The sequence below is a fragment of the Sminthopsis crassicaudata genome, chromosome 2 (assembly GCF_048593235.1).
Source record: "Sminthopsis crassicaudata isolate SCR6 chromosome 2, ASM4859323v1, whole genome shotgun sequence".
NCBI lineage: Eukaryota > Metazoa > Chordata > Mammalia > Dasyuromorphia > Dasyuridae > Sminthopsis > Sminthopsis crassicaudata.
In genome coordinates, this window is record NC_133618.1 from 488,831,803 (window position 1) to 488,859,309 (window position 27,507).

At 34.3% G+C, this 27,507-nt stretch overlaps 1 protein-coding gene across 2 annotated transcripts in view; it reads left to right on the plus strand.

Moving 5' to 3' along the window:
* The window catches only part of RBL2 (RB transcriptional corepressor like 2), a 38,804-nt gene extending 11,378 nt beyond the window's left edge, over positions 1-27,426 (plus strand). For both annotated transcript variants that reach the window (XM_074293404.1, XM_074293405.1), the window contains 18 exons: positions 192-320; positions 3,904-4,064; positions 4,155-4,219; positions 5,111-5,297; positions 9,137-9,303; positions 10,943-11,052; positions 11,686-11,789; positions 14,824-14,961; positions 15,845-16,009; positions 16,613-16,724; positions 18,408-18,680; positions 18,819-19,093; positions 19,199-19,375; positions 19,474-19,545; positions 20,022-20,124; positions 20,716-20,921; positions 22,674-22,838; positions 25,767-27,426. In XM_074293404.1, the coding sequence (XP_074149505.1) occupies positions 192-320; positions 3,904-4,064; positions 4,155-4,219; positions 5,111-5,297; positions 9,137-9,303; positions 10,943-11,052; positions 11,686-11,789; positions 14,824-14,961; positions 15,845-16,009; positions 16,613-16,724; positions 18,408-18,680; positions 18,819-19,093; positions 19,199-19,375; positions 19,474-19,545; positions 20,022-20,124; positions 20,716-20,921; positions 22,674-22,838; positions 25,767-25,937 (2,780 nt within the window). In that variant the 3' untranslated portion in view covers positions 25,938-27,426. The remainder of the gene's footprint in view (positions 1-191; positions 321-3,903; positions 4,065-4,154; positions 4,220-5,110; positions 5,298-9,136; positions 9,304-10,942; positions 11,053-11,685; positions 11,790-14,823; positions 14,962-15,844; positions 16,010-16,612; positions 16,725-18,407; positions 18,681-18,818; positions 19,094-19,198; positions 19,376-19,473; positions 19,546-20,021; positions 20,125-20,715; positions 20,922-22,673; positions 22,839-25,766) is intronic.
* The last annotated feature ends 81 nt before the right edge of the window (positions 27,427-27,507 follow it).

Consider the following 27,507-nt stretch of genomic DNA (forward strand, 5'->3'; position numbering starts at 1 on the left):
ATATTTCCTGAATAAAAAGTATTTTTAGTAAAGATTTTTTAAGAAATCAATTTGCAACTCTAAAATATTAATCTGTAAAATAAATAAACTATATAGCACATTAGTGCACCTTTTTTATAACAAGGTATATGATGGGAAGAGTATCTCAAGATTTATTTAAATTTGACTTTGTGACTATTATAATTTTGTAGGTAATTTTCCCATGATCAGTGATGACTTGGTCAATTCTTATCACCTTTTGCTGTGTGCTTTGGATCTAGTATATGGAAATGCCCTTCAGTGTTCTAATCGCAAAGAACTTTTAAATCCTAATTTTAAAGGTAGGTATATTAATGGGGAGACTAACTGGCAATACAGCCTTATAAGTAAGTCATATTTGTAGAGAGCAATGTTCCTATGATTAACATACATAAGTCTCAAAAAGTCCTCATTTTATAGTTACTTAAGTGCCTTAATTATTTATAATTGGGAATCAGACTTATGGAGAAACTCTTTATGTTGACAAATAATGTGAAATTTGGAGTCTGTGATGATGAGCTCTAACTCTAAAGCACTTTTAGAAAAGGTGGGGAGAAGAATTAATTTATGCCCAGATATGCTTTTTCCTCTACTAGATATTCTAAGTCTAGAGATTTAAAATCTGTGACTCAAAAAGAGATTATAATATAAAACAGTAAAATAATCTTTTTCATGATTAAATTAATAAAATACTGAATATTTTTATTTGTGTTTGACAGACTTCAGGTTTACAATTAAATACAACAAAGTTCTTTAATGATACTTTAAGACAAGGATTATAGTACAAAAAAGAAACAGTCTGTGGAGTTCTTATTTAATGTTTTTGTTTCCTTGAATGATATGTTCAATTATGATGAATTTGTAAGTGTCTAGAATGCTCCAGGCAAATTTTCAACTTCCATGGTTAATGGACCCCAAAATTGGTAGTTAGAATTGGCTACAAAAGTTGCTTCTTGTCCAAGTTAACCAACGTGGATTTTTTTGCCAAGCTCTTAAAGCACAAATAGAAAACGTTGATAGGCTTACATGTTATAATGCAATTGTCTTCCTAATTGACCATATAGACCTGCCCCTGCTAACTGTTCCTGGGTGATATTAATGGTGTTGGTTTGATTATTTACTACCTGAAGTCTGCATTGCTCACCAAATGCTGTGGACCAAGCTAGAAAGTCTCCTGGGTCCAGGCAGATTCGAGCCAGCGTTCAACAATCATGTGGAGGCAAGACAGAACGCTGAACTTGCTTTAAAAGACTCCTTGCATAAGCAGATGTGGGCCCATAATCTTTGGAAATGGCCTTTAACTCTTTAAGAATACTCAGGAACAGGGGGCAGCTAGGTGGAGCAGTGGATAGAGCACCAGCCCTGAATTCAGGAGGACCCGAGTTCAAATCTGTCTCAGACACTTAACACTTCTGAGCTGTGTGATCCTGGGCAAGTCACTTAAGCCCAGCCTCAGGTGTGTGTGTGGGGGGGGAATACTCAGGAACAAAAGAATATAATCCTGCCCAGGCTATCCTGGATTGTTAGGATTTGGGGATTTGGGGATTTAGGGAAATTCTTAAAAAGAATCTGCTGGCAGTGAATCTCCCCTTGTGTGGGTCTGTAAAAGTTATTGGAGAGGAGTGATAGGTTGCTGTTTTGACTGCAGAAGTGGAAGACTGTGGCTGTTCTCTCTGGGCAGGGTCTAGAGGCTTTTCTTTTACGTGTAAAGATGGTGATCCATCAAAGTCTGTTTGAATTGTAACTGTCTTGGCTAAGGGAGGTACTTTTATCAGGATCTGTCTGAGTTTTAGCCGAGAGGTTGTTTCTCAGAAACAAGTGGGATCAGCCATGCACAATTTTAAAATATTATATAGCTGAAAACAGTGAATGGGAAACTTATCTTTTGGTAGTGTTCTGGTAATTGCTCTCCCACAATTTTCCATTGTGACAAATCTAAAGTTCCTTCAGCTGGGAACAAAGGAGAACCCTACTGAACTAGATCCAAAGACTCCTTGATTTGCTTTGAAGTAATGATGAGGCCCTTTTTTCTTACCAGAGCTTTTAAAACCTTTTCTGTAAAATTTTCTGTAAGCTTTACATATTTAAAAATTAATGTTAAAACCTTTGGTAACCGATAGGTAATTATTAAATATTTGACTGAATATTTCCTGAATAAAAAGTATTTTTAGTAAAGATTTTTTAAGAAATCAATTTACAACTCTAAAATATTAATCTGTAAAATAAATAAACTATATAGCACATTAGTGCACCCTTTTTATAATAAGGTATGTGATGGGAAGAGTATCTCAAGATTTATTTAAATTTGACTTTGTGACTATTATAATATTATTAATATAATATATATATAGATAACATATATGTTATCTATATATTATATTATAATACTTATGTATCTCGACAAGGTGGCTTAAATACTTCTTGCCGTACTGCGTTGACTAATGAGTGAAAATAAATGAAAGGAAAAGAAAATTTAGATTATATTTACCCCTCCCTCCCATGTAGTGATGCTCCTACATTCAAATGTCTTCTGGGGCTCACCACTCTGGAACTGGCATGTGTGTCCTGGGCTCCTGGAAATTCCTCAGTTGTCCCTTGATTATGCTTAATTGTGCCTTAATGCAAGCCCCACGTTGGGCACCAGTCTGTGGAATACACAACCCATGAAAATGCCTGAAATCAGACTAACTGTTGTAGCTCTCACAGAGATCATGAAAAGCGAGAGAAAGACAAAAAGACACTGTTGTTCTTACAAAGTGGAGTAGTAAAAAGAAAAGACTAGAGTGGAGTCCTTTGTTATCATTAACTGTACCCTTAAGTGCTTTCTAAGCACAATGTTGCTAAGGAAACACAAAATGAAAACAAAAAGTAGACAAATCAGTCAGTGTATAAAGGGACTATGTGAAAGTTGGATTCAAGGAGAAACTTTAACATTCTCAGACAAACTGTCTCTCCTCCTGTCTGGGCAGGTGGCTTATCATTACTACAGATCCATTCCCATAACATCTCACTGTCTCTACTCCTGAAGCTTCCCAGCCTCTGCCGGCCAATGAGCAGACTGAAGTGGGGGTTTGTTCCAGGTCAGAATGACACGAATTACTGCAAACTGAGTGCAGATTGAGCAGGCCAAATGCCTGGGAAAGTACAACCTGGAAATATAGCAAGCTATGTACAGGTTAGGCAGGTGTGATTACTTGGGAGGTCATAAACCAAACTTCATACTCATTTTTATATTTTCTTTCTCCCCTGGATCTTTCTCTTTTATTTGTCTCTCTCGTCTTTTTCTGTCTTTTTTCATTTGTCCCTTTTCTCTTTCTTCTTCTTCCACATTCCCTTCTACTTCCTTGATGGTTCATTACTATTGTTTCTTTTTGCTCCCCTTTTCCTTCCTCTTTTATTTTTCTATCACTGATCTAAGACAAAAAGAAGCTTGTAAGTTGTTGGAATAAATATTAATAGCTAAGTGGATATTGAGAAATTTCCATTCAGTGAACATCCTAATTAACTTTCAGAATATTAATTTTGATTTGTAATGCTGTGAGATTTTCTTCTGCCTTAATAACTCAGCAGTTAGGACATTGAAACCAGGGGATAAAATAAAACTTTGATAGTTTAGCCCCTTTTAAGCTTCATTGTGCATTTGGCAATAATTATAAATTTCTCTTGCTATTTCCAAATGTATGGCAGAGTTTTTCAAAATTAAAGACCATTTGAGTATTTTTGATGGATAATTAAAATGAAAATAAAAATAGATTAGACCTAAACTATATGTTTTCTTACCTTGTTGCTATGTTAGAATCTTTAGCCAATATTTCTTTTAATTTTTTTTTAAGTACATTGCCTTTAATATTAACGGAGACCTGTATGCTTGTGACTATTTTGTAGGTCTGCCTGAAGATTTCCATAACAAGGACTCCAAGCCTTCGTCTGATCCACCATGTGTCATTGAGCCACTTTGTGCTCTGCATGATGGCCTGGTTTTAGAGGCAAAAGGAATAAAAGAACATTTCTGGAAACCTTACATTAGAAAGCTTTTTGAAAAAAAGGTTTGTAGGAGACAAAAAAGCCATTCTACCAAACAGATAAATTTTACATGATAAATTGAGCAGCCTTTTTGTTTGTTTGTTTCTTCATAGCTTCTGAAAGGAAGAGAAGAAAACCTTACTGGATTTCTGGATCCAGGAAACTTTGGAGATAGTATGTGAGTATTTTTATTATATAATAACCAGATACTTAAAATTATATTTTTAAAACCGAAAAAAAAAAAAAAAGTAATTTTTTATGGACAAAAGACGCCTATTCAACTTGTTACTAATTTGTCTAGTTTCAAATTTGATTTAGGATGGGTATATAAATTTTACCTGTTATTCCTTAAATTACTTAAGATTCTTTAAAAATTTTTTTTAGAAAGTTTGGGGAGTCAGCATAGAACAGTGTAAAGACCATTTGACTCAGGAATCAGAGGATTTGGGTTCTTCAAATACTTTTACTTGTGCTTCAGTTTCCTCATCTATACAATGAGTCAGGTGGGCTAGATGGTATCTGAGATCCCTTCTAGCCCAAAATCTGATCTTGTGGTGGAAAAAGGAATACCATAAAACTATGTTGAATGACATTCTCTAAAACTTTTTTCATTTGATCTGGTAGATTATTGTTAGGAGTTAAAAACCATCCACATGGAAAAATCTGCTCTTGGATAGCAATTATAGGAACTTGATGAGGATCTCATTAGAAATCTTCTCATATTATAAACACAAGGTTATGTTTACAATTCTTCTAATAGTTAAAAAATAGAATGATTAGAAAACCTAAAAGCATTCATTGAAATAACACTTCTCTGAAATTATGCTCTTTCCCTTTTTAAAAATATTGACTTTTTTTATATAGTGGTTATTTACTAATCTATATCCTTCTCCTCCATGGAACCCTCCCTTATAACTAAAAAAAAACAATAAAGCAAATAACAACCAACAAAGTGAATGTATCTCAGTTCTCTATTGAAAGAAGGCCAAGTATGTTTCCTCATTTGTTTTCTAGGATTAGGTTGGTCATTGCTGTTTGTTCATTTGCTTTATTTCTTTTTCTTCAATAGCAAAGCCATCAACAAGGCCTACGAGGAATATGTTTTGTCTGTAGGAAATTTAGATGAAAGAATTTTTCTTGGAGAAGATGCAGAGGAAGAAATTGGAACCCTCACAAGGTGTCTAAATACTGGCTCTGGCCTGGAGACAGCTGAAAGGGTGCAGGTGAAGTACAGCTTGCAACAGCACTTTGACAAGGTCAGTAAAGCAAGCCTAGCTCTAGTGTGCTTCTAGAGGAAGTCTGAATCAAAAGAAAACCGAACTTAGCAATTGCTTATTCTACCCTTAGCCTGGCTTCATAGCTGCTTGAGTCTTAGTGAGGGCCAGCTGTTTCTCCCCACACACACACATGTGACTTGTATATGACCCTGGAAGAAAAAAATTGCTTCTTAGTGTTTTCATAAACACAGTAATTTTTATTTATTTAACTTACTTTAACAAGTCAATGAACAAGATTATATTCTAGCATCATTTTACACTTAATTTCAATAGACAGTTCTGATGGCAATTAGCCGTTTTAAGAAAGGTTGACTTCTACGTTGGTTTGGGAGACTGAGTCATAGAGAGGCTTACAAGTCTGTGCAGTTTTCTCATCCTCTTGCTGTACAATGTACTTTTCAACTGTTTCAAGTGATAAAATCTTGCTTTAGTGTTTTTTTGAAAATTAATCATGTGGTATTAATTGAAGCAGACACTCAGGATATTGGAAGTAAAATGTGTAATTTTCAACTTCCTTTATGGTGCTTTATGCACAAAAGAATATGAGAGTTCTAAAGAGATTGCAGCCAAAGGCAGCATGGATAATTTCATGGGTGAATGCCTGTGAATAAGCAGGCTCAAGCTGTTAAGAATAACAGCCTTAGAAATACTTTATGATATTTCATTAGTGAAATGAGAAAAACAAACTACTGTTTTAAACATTTGAATATGCCTTTAAAAAAAAAAAAAATATATATATATATATATATATACCTACATATATATACATACTTATGTATATACACACACACACACACACACACACACACACACACACACACACACATATATATACATATGGACTGTTTGAAGCCAATTCAGTATACAGATGTTGGTATATGGAAAAAACTTAAGTTTTACTACCAGCACACCCTAGATCACTTTTAAGAATCATCAACAGGAAGTGCTATAAGTTAATACACTTAAGAATTCTTTCCTGAATCATTGTTAACCTATGGAATTATTTGGCCACTTCTCTTTTATGGTCTTACACTATAGTCTGAAATCAATAGATGAGTTCTCAACACAGTACCCATATATGTCAGAAGTCACATTTGACTTTGCCTCAAGGGGGGGAAATTCTTCTTAGTCAGAATTATTTTGGATCAGATTGTTTTTCCCCCCCTAGATTTATAACATACATTTTTTTTGGAGCAAAATAATCATTGGCTTTGCTTGTTCATAGCTTTGTTTTTAATAAACCCACAAAACACATAATAATTTTATTTCTTCTCAATTTATTAATATCTATTTTCTGAATACTATGAAACTTAGACAATTTATCATGTGAATATGTGATCAGATTTTTTTTATGAGCGTTTCTAAAATGATCATGTTCATTTAATACATAAGAAAATACATTGTAATGTTCCACGGGATCCATGATGTGGATACCACCCATTCATCAATGCAAATCATAGCATCCATATCTTCTCATGTTGTGATTTTTATCTATGGCTTTTCTTCATAGGTCCTTCATAGAAAATGTATACATTGTATAGGAAACTTTTTTCCTAAATGCAAGACTTGCTTCCCAATGTAGCACTTAGATTTTGCTATATATTATCCTTTTCTCTTTTTTGTTTTTTTATTTTTTTTTCAATCATACATTTCCTTAGTTAAACCTTTTGTGCTACTTCTTGTATGTCATACATATAAGTTCACAGTGATACAAAGGAAAGTAATGCTGCATTTAAAATCAGACCTAGAATCAATTCTCAGCATACCTGCTTATGCAATTTTAGGCTTGAAATTGCTGCACTAGATGACCTTTGAGGCCCCTTCCAAATCTTGGAGCCTCTTATCTCACATATATCAGCATATTTAGACCTGCTGTGCACCTTTCTTTTGTGCTAGGGTTATCAACAACTTTAACCATTTTAATTAGAAATTAAAGAGCATTCTCTGGTTCATAATTATAGAATATTAGTGTTTAAAAGATGAGTTTTTGTGTCAGGGGTCATTGAAACTGTAGAGCAACTTCCGCAATGGAGCCCAGCTTCTCTGGGCCCAGCCTGTTGTTCCCCCTTCATGCAACCTGGTCTAGACAAATGAATATTTGTCATCCTTTTTCTTTTCTTTCTTTCTTTCTTTTTTTTTTTTTTTTTTTTTTTTTGAGTGATAGTAGATCCCATTGTGGAAGTCCTGCAAAAATTCTTGATTTTAAAGTAGTTAAGCAAAAAGTCTCATTTTCAAAGATGAACATCTAAAGTACTTTATTATCTGTTGGAAATTACTTTTCTTTGCAGGACATCTTCCACAAGAGAATATACCTTTCTGTTTTATGTAATCCTCACTTGATACTAAAAATTGGAAAATAAGACAACTTACATTTATACCCTTGATTTCTGAATTATTAGAAAGAATGTACTTTTATGCTTATATCCTTTGACACAAATTTAACTTTTTCAGAAATGTTCCATTGACACCATAAAATAGTGCCCTTTATTTCAATAAAGATTTGTCTACTTTTATTTCCTTGAATTTTAAAAGAATTTAACTTCATTGAAAAACTGAGTTAAAATAGGATTGTTTAACAACAGTAGATAAACAACAGATTACTTAAGGACAGAAGAGATTTCTAGAAAAAAAGTAATTTCCATTGAGTTATCTTTCTTAGCCAATGTTCATTCAATGGTTTTTTTCCCTTCTCTTTAAAGCAGATTTTATAGATCAGGTGAGATTTTTCTGAGTCACTGATTTTATTTGGGCATCAGATTTTGACATACTATTTGGAGCTTAAGGCTTGCTTTCTTTTCTTTTCTTTTTTTTTTAGATAAAATCTTCCCCCAATTACATATAAAAACAATTTTTAATACTCTTTATTTTTTAAAAAAAATTTGAGTTCCTGATTCTCTCCCTACTTCCTTCCCCTCTCCCTCTCTGACATAGTAAACAATTTGATACAGCTTATACATGTGCAATTATGTAAAACATATATCTATAATAGTCATTTTGTGGAAGAAAACTTGAACAAAAAAGAAGAAAAGGAAAAAAGAAAAAAATGATTGATTTTATATATATACTGAGATCTGTACAGACTCCTTCAGTTTCTTCTTTGAAAGCAAATAGTATTTTTCACCATTTGACTCCTTTGAGATTGTCTTCATTGTATTGCTAAGACTAGCTGAGTAATTCATAGTTGTTCCCTCATGTAGAAATGCTGTTACTGTGTAGGATGTTCTGGTTCTGCTCATTTCACTTTATATCGGTCCATGTAAGTCTTTACAGGTTTTTTTGAAATTTTCCTGCTTATCATTTCTTATAGCACAATAGTACTCATCACTGTCATATAGCATGATTCATTCAGCCATTCTTCACTTGTTTGGTATCCCCTTGGTTTCTAATTTTTAGCTGCTACAAAGAGAATTGCTATAAATACCCTTGTACAAATAGGTGCTTTTCCTTTTCTTTTTTTTCATCTTTGAGGCATTCTTAAAACAAGTAAAATAAGGCTTAAAATTTTGGTTTTCAGAAGTGAGCATAGTGTTTTCAAGATTATTAATGTTCTTAATATTAACTCATTTTTGTCTTTTGGATTTAGTTTTGGCTTGATTTTTCAGGAAATGTTCTGATTTAGGTGAAAAGCAGACTGAAGTCACATTTATACAGATGATAATTCCTCTCAGAATTGTTTATAAATAAAAAGGAATATGTAACGTTTATTAAAGCCTCATCTGAGATTTCCTTGGCGTACTGTTCCCAGTTGTGAAAAGTGATATCTTGTTTTTATTCTGACCTGAAATAATATTTTTCATTTGATTTTCTTTTTCTTTTAGTCTAAAGCATTTAGGATTTCAACTCCACTTACTGGCCGCAGATACATTAAGGAGAACAACCCTTATGTGACCCCTGTTTCTATAGCTACTCACAGCTTGAGTCGTCTTCATACCATGCTGGCAGGCCTCAAAAATTCACCAAGTGAGAAATTAGAACAAGTTCTAAGGTTAGTTTGAGCCATAGATACCAGGCCATTATAAATGAAAAATTCCTAATATATTCATAAAGTAACCTAGAAAATAGTGTATTTTTCTTTCTTTGATCAATGCAAAAGTATTTACGAGTATTTACTCAGCAATACCAATCACTTTGATAAGTTTGTTCTTGTTTAATCATTTTCAATTGTGTCTAACTCTTTGTGATCCTTTTTGAAGCTTTCTTGGCAAAGATAATAAAGTACTTTGTCATTTCCTTTTCCCCCTCATTTTACAGATGAGGAAATTGAGACAAATAAGGTTAACTGACTTGCCCAGGGTCACACAGCAAGTAAGTGTCTGAGGGCATATTTGAACTCACAAAGATGAGTCTTCCTGACTGCAGGCCCAGCATTCCCCTTACCACCTAGCTGTCCTACTTTGGGAGGTACAGAAGTATAAATAGGAACCTATATTATAGTTGAAAAGATAAGACCAAAATAGCTGAGTTGATAGAATAGAATAGTATGTAATTGAATGCTATATTATATAATACAAGTAGTATGGGAGTTGCAAAGAGAGGGAGACTCATCAGGGCAAGATATTTTAAGGATAATTTCATTTTAAGGGTGGTTAATATATAAGGTGGAAGTGTTAAGTCTCATGTATAAAATTCAGGAGAAGAATAGCAATATTTATATTATTATGTGCCTAGCACAGTGCCTTGTGAACAATAGATATTTTAACAAATTTGTTAAATACATACATACAGTGTATTTGTGTATACATATGTATGTGTGTATACTACCTTATTCTAGGGACCAGTGTAGTATGGAGTAAAGGAATAAGAACTGGAGTAGAACTAGGAGTCCCAAGACCTAAGTTTTAACTCCAGCTCTGCCACTAATTCTGTCACTGTGGACAAGCCATTTCACTTTCTAGAGCTGAGTTTCTACTTCTTAAAGCAAATGTAAATGATAGCTAAGCTCCTGTCCAATTCCAAAATTCCATGAAGCTACAATATAGGAAACCCATTCCAGTTTTGTAGGAGGCGTCTTATTAAGAATCTCAGGAGGAGGAGGAGGGGAAGGGGTGGCATGTTATTCAACAATAGCTACCAATTACATGAGAGTATTATCATCAGTATTAAGCACTACCCATGGATACCAATAATCATCATAAGGCAAAGATAGGCAGAAAACTAAAAAAGGAAGAGGAAAATTGGAGAAGTAAAAGAGGGAAAGGATAAAAAGAGGTGAACATGGCAAGAGTTTGCACATTACAATGGAAAGAGTTTGGAACTTAGAGCCAGAAAACCTAAGGTCAAATTTTGCCCTTGGTAGAAAAATGATGTAATCTGTATGACTGCCCTGCCTACCTCTGGAACATGAAGGAGTTGTAATTATATAATTTCTAATATCCTTTCTAACTAAAAATCTATGACTTCAGCCTGATCCCAAGTAATATGTGTTTCATTGGGAAGTTTCATTAGTCCATAACAGAGGTTATAACTACTTGATTGCTTTTCTGCAGCTTTTGTGTCTAACTTAGACATGATGTAAGGTTACTTTGTCATTTTAAATGTGTATTAGCAAAAAATAGAACTTTGATCAGTCTGTGTTTTTGTGACTAGCCAAACATTTGTTAAATCTTATTTTCATTCTTTTCTAGGTCATGTACCAGGGATCCCACTCAACCTATTGCCAATAGATTGAAAGAAATGTATGAAATATATTGTCAGCATTCCCAGACAGATGGTGATTTTAGCAGTTGTGCTAAAGGTATGGTTTAGCTTCAAGGTATGTTGCACTGTTTTTTGAAGTTGACTTAAATGTGGCCCTTTTTTGAAGAGTCGGAAATATGGGTGAGAGATTGGTGACACAATAACATTTAATTCACACTGTCAGATGGAATATACTATCTGCTTTTAGCTTGCCTGGTTTCTTTGTTATCCAAATGGCAGGCCTTTCTCAGAATAAATATCAACCTTTAATCTCCATCATTCCTTAGTAATATTTTGGAGAAAGGAAATTAAGTGGTGTAGAATAGCAATTGTTTAACATTAAGGATATTAGATGTAACGTATTTATGTTAGAATATTATGCAAGGATTGGTAGAGTATAATGTGTCTTCTTAAAAAATAGTCTCCTCTTCCTTGTCACCTCCAAAGAAGATTTCAGTTTAACAAACACAGACCTTGTAATCTTGGTTGATTTATGTGGTCTAAAGTTCCTCATTAAAATAAATTCCATTTTATTACTGTATAAGAGTAACATTACCAAGCATATTCAGAGATTTATAATTGGTTAAAACACTAAAAAGTTATGACATATCTGAGATCTGCAATTTTTTTTGATTTCTGTTTATGTGATTTAGGTGGTTTTGGGTGTGCTTTTTTTTTTTTTTTTCTGTAGAAATTGCCAGCAAACATTTTCGTTATGCAGAAATACTTTACTATAAGGTATTGGAATCAGTGATTGATCAGGAACAGAAAAGACTGGGAGACATAGATTTATCTGTAAGTAAAATAACTAAAAGTAGAGGTAAACAATCAAATATAATTACATTAAGACATTCATTGTTGTCTAAAAATAATACAGGAAAAACTATTAGTAGAATTTAACTGGGCATGGGGGAAACATGAGCTATTGGCTTTAGCTTAACTTTCACACAAATCACAGTGTACCTTTGATTCATCCTTGTGGATACTTTCTTTGCATACCAGTCTGTCTATGGTTTCTCATCTTGTGCACTTCTTATCTCTCCCTTCTCATACATCCTTCCTAAGGGATTTGCCCAGTGTTCTGGATGCCTTTCTGTAGGTCTTTTTATGTTTTGCAGCTATCAGGACAGGATTAAGGTTATCTCTCCCCCTTGCAACAAAACTGGCACATTGTGAGTAACAAAACAATTGAAGACTAACCGTTATGGAAGATGCCCTTTTTAGAGCTCAAATGGAAGAATTTCTTATAATGAGATTTTCTAGCCCTACTCAGTGTGATCTATGATCACTATAAAGAAATTGGCCTACCAAAACATGCAGGAGAAGCTAAAGGATACGCATTGTCTAGATTTTACCATCATTGCTTCAGTCCCACATAAATCTCATATCTATTTTGATATAGTTTAAAGATTTTCCAACATGGCCATTAGGAAACCATAATTTTAAAACTATTTTGAGTGGGGACAATATCTTTCATATTTTCCAGATTTAGTTAAGTGTATTTGAATAAGTAATGGTCTTGTGAGATTTTCGTTTAAGCCATATAGAAGTAGTAAATTAAAGGTATGGTTTAGCATCAAGGTATGTCGCACTGTTTTTTGAAGTTGACTTAAATGTGGCCCTTTTTTGAAGAGTCAGAAATATGGGTGAGAGATTGGTGACACAATAACATTTAATTCACATTGTCAGATGAAATATACTATCTGCTTTTAGCTGGCCTGATTTCTCTGTTATCCAAATGGCAGGTCTTTCTCAGAATAAATGTCAACCTTTAATCTCCATCATTCCTTTGTAATATTTTGGAGAAATATTCTACAAATATTGGATAAATTATAGTAGCAAGTAAAATATTGAATAAATTGTAGTAGCAAGCTGTTTATTTATATTTAAATAAGCATACCAAATTAGTGGCCAACATGAGGATTTTTCCTAAGCTGTTTTGTCCAAAAATTCATTTCTAATTCTAAAGTTTACTTTTTAGAACATGAGTTAATAAGTTGGCATGGTACTAAACAAAAGAATTAACATTTTGTTTTCTAAATTTTAAAAATAAAGTAGGGGTGAGTGATATCCAATTCCAAGATACTGTGTATTAATATTTTTCTTTTCTAAAGAAATTGATTATATAAATTCATTTATAGTTTAAGGATCCAAGATTTTACTGATATTGGTGTATTCTCCCTGGATATTATGTTAGTGGAAAGTCATAAAAAAAGAATCAGAATTTGAGCAGAGGAAAGTGAGTTAATAACCATCTCAAAACCATTTAAACCAAGTTACCTTGGTTTAAAAAAATAATTTTCTGGGGTGGCCAGCTTTTATAGTAACAAACTCTTTTATTTTTTTTTTTATTTATTTTTTTTTCAATTGCTAACTTTTTTTTTTTTAATTCATTTTTCCAAATTATCCCCTCCCTCCCCACTCCCTCCCCCTGATGGCAGGTAATCCCATACATTTTACATGTGTTACAATATAACCTAGATACAATATATGTGTGTAAATACCATTTTCTTGTTGCACATTAATTATTAGCTTCCGAAGGTATAAGTAACCTGGGTAGATAGACAGTAGTGCTAACAATTTACATTCGCTTCCCAGTGTTCCTTCTCTGTGTATAGTTATTTCTGTCCATCATTGATCAACTGGAAGTGAGTTGGATCTTCTTTATGTTGAAGATTTCCACTTCCATCAGAATACATCCTCATATAGTATTGTTGTTGAAGTGTATAGTGATCTTCTGGTTCTGCTCATTTCACTCAGCAACAGTTGATTTAAGTCTCTCCAAGCCTCTCTGTATTCCTCCTGCTGGTCATTTCTTACAGAACAATAATATTCCATAACCTTCATATATACCACAATTTACCCAACCATTCTCCAATTGATGGACATCCATTCAACTTCCAGTTTCTAGCTACAACAAAAAGAGCTGCCACAAACATTTTGGCACATACAGGTCCCTTTCCACTCTTTAGTATTTCTTTGGGATATAATCCCAATAACAGCAATGCTGGGTCAAAGGGTATGCACAGTTTGACAACTTTTGGGGCATAGTTCCAAATTGCTCTCCAGAATGGTTGGATTCTTTCACAACTCCACCAACAATGTATCAGTGTCCCAGTTTTCCCACATCCCCTCCAACATTCATCATTATTTGTTCCTGTCACCTTAGCCAATCTGACAGGTGTATAGTGGTATCTCAGAGTTGTCTTAATTTGCATTTCTCTGATCAGTAGTGATTTGGAACACTTTCATATGAGTGGAAATATTTTCAATTTCATCATCTGAGAATTGTCTGTTCATATCCCTTGACCATTTATCAATTGGAGAATGGTTTGGTTTCCTATAAATCAGGGTCAGTTCTCTATATATTTTGGAAATGAGACCTTTGTCAGAACCTTTCCTTTTAAAAATATTTTCCCAATTTGTAACAAACTCTTTTAAACGTAGCCAAGCCAATCTTTTGACTACACACCTATACAAACAATTCATCACTGTGCTTTTATTTATAGTCCTTTCAGTTTGGTAAAAACATGCTAGTGTTTATGCTCTGCTGGCATAGTGTATATTCAAAATAACCTCTGTATCACAATACAGCGTTAGAGAATTATAACTTTATTAGAAAAAAAATATTTCCCTTGTCCATAAGTTATCTCTAATATCTTTGTTTCTAAAATTACTATAGTAACTTTCTTGGAAAAAATAGACTCTAATTCTTTTGAATAAACAGGAAAAGATTGATTGGTAACTTCATTATTTTTAATTCACTCTGAAAATGCTATTTCTTTGTAATAGTCTAATGTATCTTTATCTTAATGACTTTATTTTTCAGGGCATACTGGAACAGGATGCTTTCCACAGATCACTCTTAGCCTGTTGTCTTGAGGTCATCACTTTCTCTTATAAGCCTCCAGGGAATTTCCCTTTTATTGCAGAAATCTTTGATGTGCCTCTTTATCATTTTTATAAGGTATTTTTAATACTCAACACTTATATTTGATGGAAGATTAATCAATATATGACTTTAAAAGGAAGCAACCCAATTTAACCTATCTTCCTATTAAGTCATCTTTTGTTATTTCAGTCATGTGTGTTTTGACTCTTTACGGCCCCATTTGTGGTTTTCTTGACAAAAATACTGATGTACTTTGCCATTTTCTTCTTGAACTCATCTTAGAGATGAGGAACTGAGGTAAACAGGGTTTATTAAGTTATTTGCCCAGGATTATATAGCTATTAAGTTTCTGAGGTGAGACTTCCTGCCTCAGGTTTGGCAGTCTGTTCGCTACACCATACCACACCTCCCTCAAACACCTAGTTACATATTAATATTTTTCTATATATTTCTCCTCCTATTAGGTACTTAATGATTTTTAGATCTCCAACAGGAGCAAGAAAGAAATAAAATAGTTTTATTATAGAACTATATTCACAGATTTTCATTTGGAAAAAAGTTTAGGGAAATCCTTTAATTTAGTTGCTATTCCCTTCACTCATATAAAAAACTTGGACCCATAAATATGTTGAACTTTGAGGACAAAAGAAATAAGCATCTCTGCCCTGTTGTGTCAGGGCAGCCTTCCATTTTATTTTTTGTTAAAATTGAAGATAAGAAATGTAGATGTCTTTCAGAACAAAAAGCAAAAATTTTCTTGAACATTGTGACACCAGATGACTATAAATGAAATTATAAATATGTTAGTTGCTTCTTTCATGGTTTTATTTAACTCGGTTTTTGTCTGGACATGGATAAAACACAAATTTTGTTCTTAATTTTATTATTACATAACTGAAATGTCATGAATAATTTGTTCTGCAACCTAAATGAAGTAGGGTCTGTTTCTTTATGACAGGTGATAGAAGTGTTCATTAGAGCAGAAGATGGTCTTTGTAGAGAAGTGGTGAAACACCTCAATCATATTGAAGAACAGATCCTAGACCATATGGCCTGGAAACCAGAGTCTCCACTTTGGGATAGAATTAAAGATAACGAAAATAAAGTACCTACATGTGAAGAGGTTTGAAAATTTTGTTGTAGCATTTCTCTCTCTTTTTTTTTTTTTTTTAATAAGAATATGTAATGATGATAAAATCACAGTTCCATTTTTTCAGGAGGTAGAAAATATTTCCATCTTATTAATTATTACACTGATATATTCTGTTTAAAAAAGGATTTATGAGTGCTATAAGTTTAGAGAATGTATCTGTGATAGAGTTAAATAATAAAACCCAGATCTCCAAACATAAATGAATGTAAATTTAAATTTTAGTACTAACATAAGTTTGTGAGGAAAATTTTATTCTTACTAATATTTTTTGAATATAATATGTACATTACTACTATGTTTCTAGAAAGTTGGAGGTGTTTTTGTTGAGATATGATATAAAGTCTTTTGGAAGATATTCTTAAACTTATCAGCTCTCCCTGGTATTGATCAGTGTCTGAACCTAAGGTTGGCAGGTATTTTGAGTCTTAGAAGTTACTCAGCAATGGGATTATAAAAGGCAGCTAAGATACCATACAAATTTCATAAGCAACAACTAGATAAACCGTCAACTTGTTTATTTTCTTATTTCTTGTCATTGCATTTATGCATCCTATGTAAATAAATTTTGTTTAGGTTATGCCACCTCAAAACCTGGAACGGGCAGATCGAATTAGTGTGACTGGCTCCCCTTTGACTCCAAGAAGGGTTAATGAAGTCCGTGCTGAAAGTGGAGGATTAGGAAGAAGTAAGTTAAAACTCACAGAAGCTCAAAATTGTAGACAATAGAATTTCATGTGTACCTATAGGATCCCATTTGGGAAGCAAATAAAACTAAGCATGAAAAAAATGCCCTATTCATAGTGGGGAGCATATATACTTGTGAGCTGGCACACACACATGCTGTAGAGATGTATATTAATGATTTAAAAGAAAAATAATTGTGTTAGAAGACAAGATAGATCCATGAAGTTGCAATGTGTATGTTTCCCTGAGGCAGGCTAAGATCTTTCTGACCTCTTATTAGATAGGAAATATCTTATCAGTGCAACTATTAGAAAACAGCATCATCTGAAGGCATAGAAATGCAAATCCTAGACTGACATTAGAGGGAGATTTGTTATGATTTTAATAATAATTATAATGCTTTATTTGTATTGTGCCAATAGTCTGTTTTATGTCCAATTCCATGATTTTTTGAGACTTGATCAGCTCTAGTTCTAGGAAGAATTTTACCTTTTTATCAAGTGCTCCTGTATGTAAAGTCCAGTTCAACTCTAGAGAACAGGGATAGGGTCATGCATCCTTTTTCCATCTGTAGTATGTATAATTTGTTTTTTTCTTCCCAAAGCTGCTCTCCTACATTAACCTAATAAACCAAATTATATACTATCTAAGGGACTGAATTCTGATTCTGTCTTTATGACCTTTCAGATTTTTGTTCAGCTGTAAATTTAATAATATTGTTCTCTAGTCTATCAGTGGGATATTGGTGAAATACAGTAATAGGTTCAAGCCTAGCTTCTATTGATATCTCTTCTTGTATCTTCCTAATATTTCCTAAAAGAAATTCCTATACAGGTAACCTCTGAAGTTGCAGAAAGTTTATTTTTGAAAACCTTAGGCATTTATGCAGAATGCCAGAAATGATTGGGTTTAACCAGTAAATTTACCTTGAGTTTAGATGGAGTTTAGACAGAGTTCAGTGAGAATCATAGTTGAGTTATGGGGAACTTTATACATATGGATAAAACAAATATTCATATAACTGGAAAAATCTGATTTCCACCATTGATCTGTAACTATAGCAGGGTACTGAGGGTTTTTCCCAAAGTACTAATTTAAAGGGGGTCTACAGCACTTGCCAGAATCACAGAAATTCATAGTTGGAAATGACCTCAGCACTGATAGAGAATCCCTCTACAATATCCTTGACACAGAATCACGAGCATCTGTTTGTAGATCTCCAGGTAGTTCATATCCACTGCCTCCCAAACTGTCTGGATTGTTCCACATTTGGAGAGCTCAAATGCTCTTCCTGACATCAAATCTCAATTTGACTATTGGCATTGTTTTGCCACCCATTGTTCCTAGTTCAGTCTTCTGGGGCCAGTCTCTCATAGCCAGAAACGACAATTGAGTTTTAACCTTATCTTTCCCAGAAGAATTAAAGTAGGAAGCTATCACCTGCTAGCACTCCCAAATGAACAAGCTCACTCCTCCTGCAAGTGAATTTTTCTGGAATACATTTCATGCTACTTGCTCTGGGTCAAAAATTACTAATTATGGCGCAGTTTCCATGTTTTGCTTTTTTTTTTTTTTTAGATCTCCTTTTCAGAGCTTAGTTACAATTGGTCTTGTGTATAACAGTATTCACTTAACTGTCTCTAGAAGTGAAATGGTTTTTAAAAATTTGTTGTTTTGTCCTCAGGCCTGACAACATCTCCTACTACATTATATGACAGATACAGTTCCCCAACAACCAGCACTACTCGAAGAAGGCTTTTTGTGGAGAATGATGGTCCCTCTGACAGTGGTGCACCTGTGAGGGTTTCCCCACAGTCCCTTGTTAATCCAGTGCCATTGCAAAATGTAACAGCGGATTCTGTGTCTGTCACTCCAGTCCCTGGACAGACATTGGTTACCATGGCAACTGCCACCGTAACAGCCAATAATGGGCAAACCGTGACAATCCCAGTACAAGGTTAGATGGTTGCTGGAGTTGGGGGTATGCTAAGTTATATTGATATGAAGTTGGAGAACCAAAGGCTGAAGTGAGATTCCCTATCTGAAGATTTTTCATGTTTTTATTTTCTTCATATTTCTCTGTAACAAATTATAGGTATTGCCAATGAAAATGGAGGGATAACATTCTTCCCAGTCCAGGTCAGTGTTGGCAGTCAGACTCAAGGTATGACTGGCTCCATTCAGCCCCTGAGTGCCCAAGCCCTGGCTGGTACCTTGAGCTCTCAACAGGTGACAGGAACAACCTTGCAGGTCCCAAGTCAGGTGGCTAATCAACAGATTTCCTCCACTGGACAACAGCAGAGACAGAACCAACCTTTAACCAGCATTAAGCCCAGGAAAACAAGCTCCTTATCCCTCTTCTTTAGAAAGGTATTCTTCCTTTTGCAGTCACCCCAACACTATAATAATGTGGACATTTGTAAGAACACAAGTTTATATAGAACCTAAATTAAAATTGTTTTGCCTTTCCAACAGGTTTACCATTTAGCAAGTGTTCGTCTCCGGGATCTCTGTGCTAAGCTAGATATTTCTGATGAGTTAAGGAAAAAAATCTGGACCTGCTTTGAATTCTCTGTGGTGCAATGTCCTGAGCTTATGATGGATAGACATCTAGACCAGCTATTAATGTGTGCTATTTATGTGATGGCAAAGGTAATGATCACTGTGAAACAAAAAAAGAACTTGATGATTGAAAAGGGCCTGAAAAAAGTTGTTGACATCTCCTCTCCCCCATCTGTTATTCTTTTCAGGTCACAAAAGAAGACAAATCCTTCCAGAACATAATGCGTTGCTATAGGACACAACCACAGGCTCAGAGCCAGGTAAGTATTTTGGCCAAGGATGTAGAAAACATAAAAGTCATCCAATTAAGTCAAACTGCATTTAAAACACATTTTTTAAATTCCTCAGAAAAAATAACTGGGAACTTTTATTCCATGTAAAAACATTGATTCTTTTTTGTATGGCAATTTTAGTTTTAAAATGGGCTTTCAGAAAGCAGTCATATTAAATAGATATTCATTGTCTCTTTAATTTGACCATGAATTAGGAAATTTATCTCTGTTAATGACCTTTTCCCCACTAAGATGATTTTTCAACTAGATGTGAAAAAATAGAGGCAAAAATAACTTAGTCACAAACATTGACCAAATCAATGGATTTTCCTTTTCTTCAAGAGCAATTATAATGAATTAATGTGTAGACCTGAAAATTGAGAAATTCATATTAGTATGTAATAAGAATGGGAAGAGGAATTGAATCGGGTACTCTCATATTAATTCTTTGGCACTCTCTTCAGGTATATAGGAGTGTCTTAATTAAGAGGAGGAGAAGAAGAAATTCTGGTAGCAGTGATAATAGAAGCCACCAGAATTCCCCTACAGAAGTGAACAAAGACAGAAGTAAGTAGCACATTAATGAGCCAATTGGGAATGTCATTTTAGTAGAAAAGAAATTATACATTAAATATATGAAAAATACTCCCTCCAAGTTCTGGATGATGTTCAAAGATGATATCTGTTAGGAATTTTTCTCTTTGGTTTTATGGCAAGTGGTAGTAGATAAAGGTAATTCAATTTGCCTAGCCTGAGCATCTGAAAATATTGGTACTTGTCTTGTGAGGATAGGGTGAAAAAGGATGGCATTTTTCTAACTGATCATTTAAAATTCGGCTAAGTAAACAGATTTGATGTGTTATTTGCCTAAAGTGGCTCATCAATTTGCTACCTGGAGATCAAAAGTGCTTTAGTCATAAAAAAAAATGAAAAAAACAATTTGAATGATTAACTGTGTACCTAGCACTCTACTTGATTATAATGTAGTAATAAGTTTACAAGTATGGTATACTACAAATAATATATACCTACATGCCACGGGGTCAGAAGATATAAACAGAAGTCAAATTTACCCTTTAATGCAAACATTCTTGTCTTGTGATAACCAAGTTGGTTTAGCAAGATACTGTTTAATACTTTTTATTATATCTCTTCTAGCAAGCAGAGACTCCAGCCCAGTCATGAGGTCTAGTAGTACTTTGCCAGTCCCGCAGCCCAACAGTGCCCCTCCAACTCCTACTCGTCTCACTGGTGCCAATAGTGACATTGAAGAGGAAGAGAGGGGAGATCTCATTCAGTTTTACAACAACATTTATGTAGAACAAATTCAAACGTTTGCCCGAAAATACTCTCAGGCAAACACAGTAAGTTTAAACTATTATCTTCACTAATTTTCAGCAATTAATTAATTTCTGAGTTTATTTAATTTGAAAAATTAAGAGCAATTTATTTGCTGGCAAATTTGACAAAAGTAGTACTATGGTTTGTTATTATAGTAAACTGTTCTAGAAATATTAAATGGGTATACATTCCAACCCATGTTCCACAATAGCACAAAATGTTTGTCAGACATACAGTAAACACTAAGCACTTAACTGTGTTGCCAGGCACTGTGCTTTAATATTTATAACATCATTTGGGGTCATACAAAATTACCAACTTATTTAACTTAAACAGTGGAAGGGTCTCTAGCTTTCAGCTCATCATTACCTGCAGTTGCCTTAGCAAATTTTTTTGCTAGGACTTGAAGGAAACAATGGAAGCCAAGAGATGAGGGATAGCATTTCACACATGGGAGACTGCCAAGGAAAATGCCTTTAGTCAGAAGGTGGAGCAGGTTGTCCAAAGAAAAGCAAAGAAGTTAGTTATAAACGCTAGAGGATTTGGCCATTGAGGTGTTTTAGGAAGTCATTGGAGGGTGTTGAGTAGGATGGTGACATGGTAAGCCATGCACTTTAGAAGGTTTAATTTGACAGGAGAGTGAAGGAATGGCCAGGAGTAGGAAAAGATTTGTGACAGGAAGAGCAACCAATAGACTATTGTAACAATCCAGGAATTATGTGTTAAAGGGCCTGCACTAAGGTGGTGTAGTGTCAGAGTTAAAAATGGGGCAACTATCTGAGAAATTATAAGGATAAAATTGACAGGATTTGGCAATATTTGATGGGGGTTGGGGAATGAGAGTGAGGCATTAAGAATGACCTCTAGCTTTCTAGACTGTGAGGGTGGTAGTGTCTTCAGCAGGAATAAGGAAGTTAGGAAGGAGGAAAGGCATGAGTTCAGTTTTAGACATGAACAATTAAGATGTTTATGAGACATCCAGTTTTACATGTTCAAAAGATAGTTGTAGATGTAAGACTCAAGGTCAGCAGAGAGGGCTGGATAAAATAATCAGAATATGAGAATAATCAGCAGAGAGATGATCATTGAATTCATGAGATCAAGAGAAATTGCTTATTAGGTGAAGAGGGCTTAGAATGGAGCCTTAAGGGGACTAACACTCAGTAGGTGTGACCTGGATGAAACAATCCAGTAAAGGAAATTATGGAAAGGTCAAACAAGTAGGATTGGAGAACAAGAAGAAAGCAGCCAATAGAAATCTAGAGAGGAGAGTGTTAAGAAGAGAGTTATCGATAATGTTGAAGACCACAGGGAGATGAAAAATGACAAGGATTGAGAAAAGGCCAGTAAATTTGACAATTAGTAGTTTCTGTTGAATGATGAATTTGGAAACCAGCAAAGAATAAGAGTGAGAGGAAGAGAAGTGGATAGCTTCTCAAGGAATTAAGCCAAAAATGGAAGGTTGATAGCTAGGGAGGAATGATATGTAGCCAAGATAAATGGATTAAGTGAGGGGTTTTTGTGGATTGGGGAGACTTGGGCATGTTTTAAGTGATTGTGATTTTAACTTGTAGACCAGAAGGGATTGAAGATAAGTGAGAATAGAGGAATAATCTGCTAGAGAAGGATGGTGCTAATTAGTTATTTGGCTTTCTCTACACAGTGATATGTTGCCTTTGTTTGTTTTTTTTTAAATGAAGTTGAATTAGCCTAAATATTACTACTTGTTTGCCTAAGAATGGGTACTGACAATTTTATAATTTTTTATTTAACAGACTGATGTTCCTCCACTATCTCCTTACCCATTTGTAAGAACAGGTTCCCCTCGTCGAATACAGTTGTCCCAGAACCACCCTGTCTACATTTCCCCCCATAAGAATGAAATGATGCTTTCTCCTCGGGAAAAGATTTTCTACTATTTCAGCAGTAGCCCTTCAAAGGTGAGAACTATTTGGAATCTTAGAAACAATGTTATAATGGGTAGCTATAGGAAAAGTATTTCATACTAAGTACTCAGAACCAATCACTAATAACAAAGGGGGAGGCAGAGTAGCAGGTGCCCAAAACAAAAGCTATCCTTAGATAATCATGGTTTTAGTGAGAAAATAGCTGAACAAGATTATTCCTTCTACTATACTTGAAAAGTATTGCTTTTTTGTTTGAGGGAGTCCATTTGGCTTTGGAGACCTCTGTTTTCCTTTAATTTATATAAAGCCAAATCTGCTTTTGCAATTTTCTTCTGTCCTTTGGAGCCAAATAAAATAAGCCAAAGTTGTCTTCCCCATGACAGCTCATTAAATGTTTGAAGACAGTTATGATATGTTCTCTCTTTTATCCTTTAATGTTTTCACCAGGCTATAAAAATCCTCAGTTCCTTCAGTTGATCTGGAGTTGCCATGATTTGGAGGCCCTTTACCATACTGATCAGCTTCCTTTAAAAAAGCATTTTGTTATTTTAAAAAAAGTTTTGAAAACTATATTTTCACCATAATATGGTTTCCTTTATAATCCTATGTGTTTTATGTTTTTAAACATTGTGGTGTCATTATTTCACCAGATTTTCAAAGAAGTATATGACTTCTACTCTTGTTTTATGTCTTATCAATATCCTTAAAATGTAATACTCATAAGTGAATGTTGCCTCTAACTTTGGCTTGATTAGGGCAGTGCACAATGGGACCATCACTTCGTTAGGATTGAATATTGCCTTGCTTAGTACAGCCTAGGACAGTTTGCTTTCTTGGATGCCATAGGTGATTCACTAATCATTAAGTCCACTAAGATCTTTTCCAGATGAATCTATAGCTATGCCTTTCCTAGCTTGTATTTCTGAAGAACATTTTTTGAAACCAAGTATAAGACTTTAGACTGATTCCTTGATCTTTACAATATTCTTTTTGTCTTTCCTGGTGTAATAAGCATGTTAGCTATAATTTTATCCAACTCATTGATTAGACAACACAGGGCCATGTACATATCCCTACCACTTCACCAGAGACCACTTTCTAAGTTGAAATTGAACTTCTTTGGAAAATTATTAACTGTTCCACTATCTAGAAAATTGAAATCCCCTTACTCTTATGCTGCCTTGTGATTCGTTTCTTCTGTTTCCCCAGTTATTGAATCTTTCTATACAGGCAGAATGAAGCATTCTCCTATAAATTGTATCTGTTTATTTTTCTTAACACTTTACCTCCCCCTCCTCCAGTCCTTTTGATTAAGGAATATCTTATTCTATCATAGTTGAGTCAAATCTCAGTAATGATTACAAAGCCAAGTTTATATCTTTACATTAGAATCATAGTTATGTTGCTTTTTGTCTCTCTCATTTTGTGTACTTTTTATAGACAGCTAAAACTAGTGGCACCTTTTCTTGGATTTTTGTCTCATGAACTTAAGGCTTTATCTATTATTCTTCCTACATTGTGGCTATTCCTTATTTTAAATATTGATGAATATACATTGGCAATTGTTTGCCTTATCCCTTCCCTTTTCAGTTAAATATTCTTTTTTCAAGACATGAGGCGAATACTTTGCTAGCAGTCCTTATTAGGTGTGTCTGATCAGTTCTGGTGTAAACATCTGTCATTCCTGTTTTAGCAGTCTACAGCTTAGTTACTATTAGGCACTTTCCAGATCTGTTGCTTCTCAATTTCTTGCCTTTTAAAGGTAGTAATGATGACAATGCTACCTGTGTTTCCAAGAGCTTCAGTTTGATGTTCAAGTATTTCATATATTTAATAGTACTTTCTTGTCTATCTGATATTACCTTTTGAGCACCAGAGTGGGGTGATAGTCATCTGATTTCATAAGTCTTAGAAGTTTATCACATCTTGACAAGTAGCCTTGGGAAAACAGCACACACTTATAGTGTTTTCAGGTAACAATTACCTCCTAGCTCCTTCAGCATTCTTAGCAAGGAGTCACTATACCAACACTACTATTAGTCTTCTTCCTCCCCCTCTTATCCTTTTCCTGACAGCAAATGACTGTCCTTGGAGGACAAAGAACTGCTGTTATTTTGTTTTATTTTGTTTTTTCTAGTTATAAACTAATTTAAATTGCTTACTCAAAGCATCCACTGCCTTTAGGGAGAAGAGCCTTCTTTTTTATAGATCTAGGTGCTTAGTGCTCCCCCTTCCGGAACTATGTGAGTTTTTCATCTATTGGACATAGTTCTTTTCAGATTCTTTAATTGTACACTAGAGCCCTTTGTCCATTTTACTTATGGATACTTCATTCTCCTTGATGACCCATAGATGAGTTCCTTGATCACTTCATTATACTACCTTCACTAATAAATGAGAGATATCAATCTGCACTTTTGAATATAGAGACAAATCATGACTAGGACAAATAAACATGCTATTGTACATGGCTGAAATTTTTACCCTTTCCTCCTTACTTAAATGAATTCCTTAATCTTTGTTTTTGCTAGTAGATCCTGTTTAAATTAGTGAAGGAAATTATGGCATTTTCACTGTATTTTACACCTTGACAACCCCACCTAACTTTTGCCTTCAACTGGAATCCTTCTCCAATTTCTTAAATCCTTTCAAATTTTTCTTTGATACTAAATTCATTGACTGTCCTTCACAATTCCAAAGTCTTAAAAATCACCTTCAAGATTCTTTCTCTTTGAAAACAATTCAAAGGTAAATTAAAAGCCAAAATATCTTATTTAGTAAGTTTTGATGATCTCCCTTGCCTCTTCCCATCCCACTGTTAACCTCAATTTACAGGGTTTTTTTCCTCCTCACTAATTTTTTTTTTAAATTGAGCCTTTGATTAAATATCTGTTATGAGGAATAATCTGAATTTACAGTGCTACGATATTAGCACTTTATATATCTTTTTTGTTAATGTAGAGGCTGAAAGAGATCAATAGTATGATAAGAACTGGGGAAACTCCAACCAAGAAGAGAGGCATTCTGTTAGAAGATGGAAGCGAATCACCAGCTAAAAGGATTTGTCCAGAAAATCATACTGCCTTACTACGACGCCTACGAGATGTAGCTAATGACAGAGGGACCCATTAAGGTTAGTCCCTTGTATTGAAGCTGTCTTCTAAAAAAAGTACTGCAATAGCAGCATTTAAGATATGCCAAAGTTTGGGGCTCTCTCCATTTAACCTAGTCCAGCCAAACCATCAAGTCTCGTTTAAAGAGAGATTTTTTTTTTCCCCAGGAGATTGTGTAGATCTCTCACATTTGCTTATAAAGTATGTGCTCAGTCCAGCTGCCATACCCAAGAAGCTTTCTAATGTTATTTCCTTATGTCTATACAGCCACAGTCCCCAGAAAAAAAGGCTAATTAGCTTCCATGTTTTAATTATAAGAGATTTTCCAAGGAAGCCTTTATGTAAACTTATTCCTATCTACAGAATATTCTTCATGAGTGTTTTTAATAGTACATTTTGATAAGTAGCTGCTGCATCAGGGAAGCTACATTTCAAACTCAATCCTCCCTATTCTGCCCCACCCCAAACATGTACATAGGTGAAAATTTTAGGGTAAGTTGTTGCATGAACCCTAAGGATTTATGCAACCCTAAGGGAAAATTAACAGAAAAGAAAAACACAAACTATCAAGGATTATTTAGTGTCTCTTATTCCCTTAAGAACTTTGTATGTGGTGGGCTTTTAAAAATTCTTGGGCACTTTGCAGTGTGGACAGTGATTATTTTATGTATCTGTGCAATGTGTGAAAGTGAACTTGTATAAGATGTGGCACTTTAGGGCTGTAAAAAGCATGATTTTATAACCCAGATGAGTTATTTTTTGCTGTAAACTTGCAATGGCACTTTCTTACAATGTGAACATTAAGTACAGGACTTTCTCCAGGATAAACATTAAAAATTCTTTTTAATCTGACCTTTTGTATTTATTTTTTTAAAAACAAGCAGTGTTTTAAAACTGTTAGGTTTGACAGTTGTGGGCGCTTGAATTCCTTTAGCTTTTTTTTAGGTAGGGGAGTTCTAATTTTGCTCAATCTCAGAAATTTAGTTTAAAATTTCCAAATCAAGTTGGCCTATGAGGTTAATCAGAAAAATTATGATCTCTTGCCTTTGGAGGTAGCTATTCCCCAAAAAAACCTTGGAGCTATTAATTTGAAATTTCTAAATAGCTTTGGAGATGCTGCCACAGTACCTGACGACTTCAGGTGGAAAAAGCTGGATTGAGTTCAGAATTTAGATTTTCACTAGTTCAAACTTTTCGCGCTTACACAAATTAAGGAATATTAGATGCTAACAGCAGTCGAATGATACCTTTATTAATCATTCCTGTTCAGTTTCAAAGTTGAATAATCTATTAGGAAGATATAATTCAGTTGTAAATTGAATTAGTATAAAACAAGTTACTGAGTAACTTCATACAGGTCTGAAATATGGAACTTTTTAAGCACTGTTCAAATGGAATAGTGTCTGTAAAAATATTTATAAAACTGTCAAGATGCTTACCTATTGCTACTGTAATTTTGTATGAAAATATTACAAGTGTATTTTTCAATAAAAGCATTTATAAATTGATTTTTGGATTCTTAGTTCTGTTGGGGGAAAAGGCAAGACAAACCATGGGTTTAATTTTTTATCCCACATGATAGAAAACAA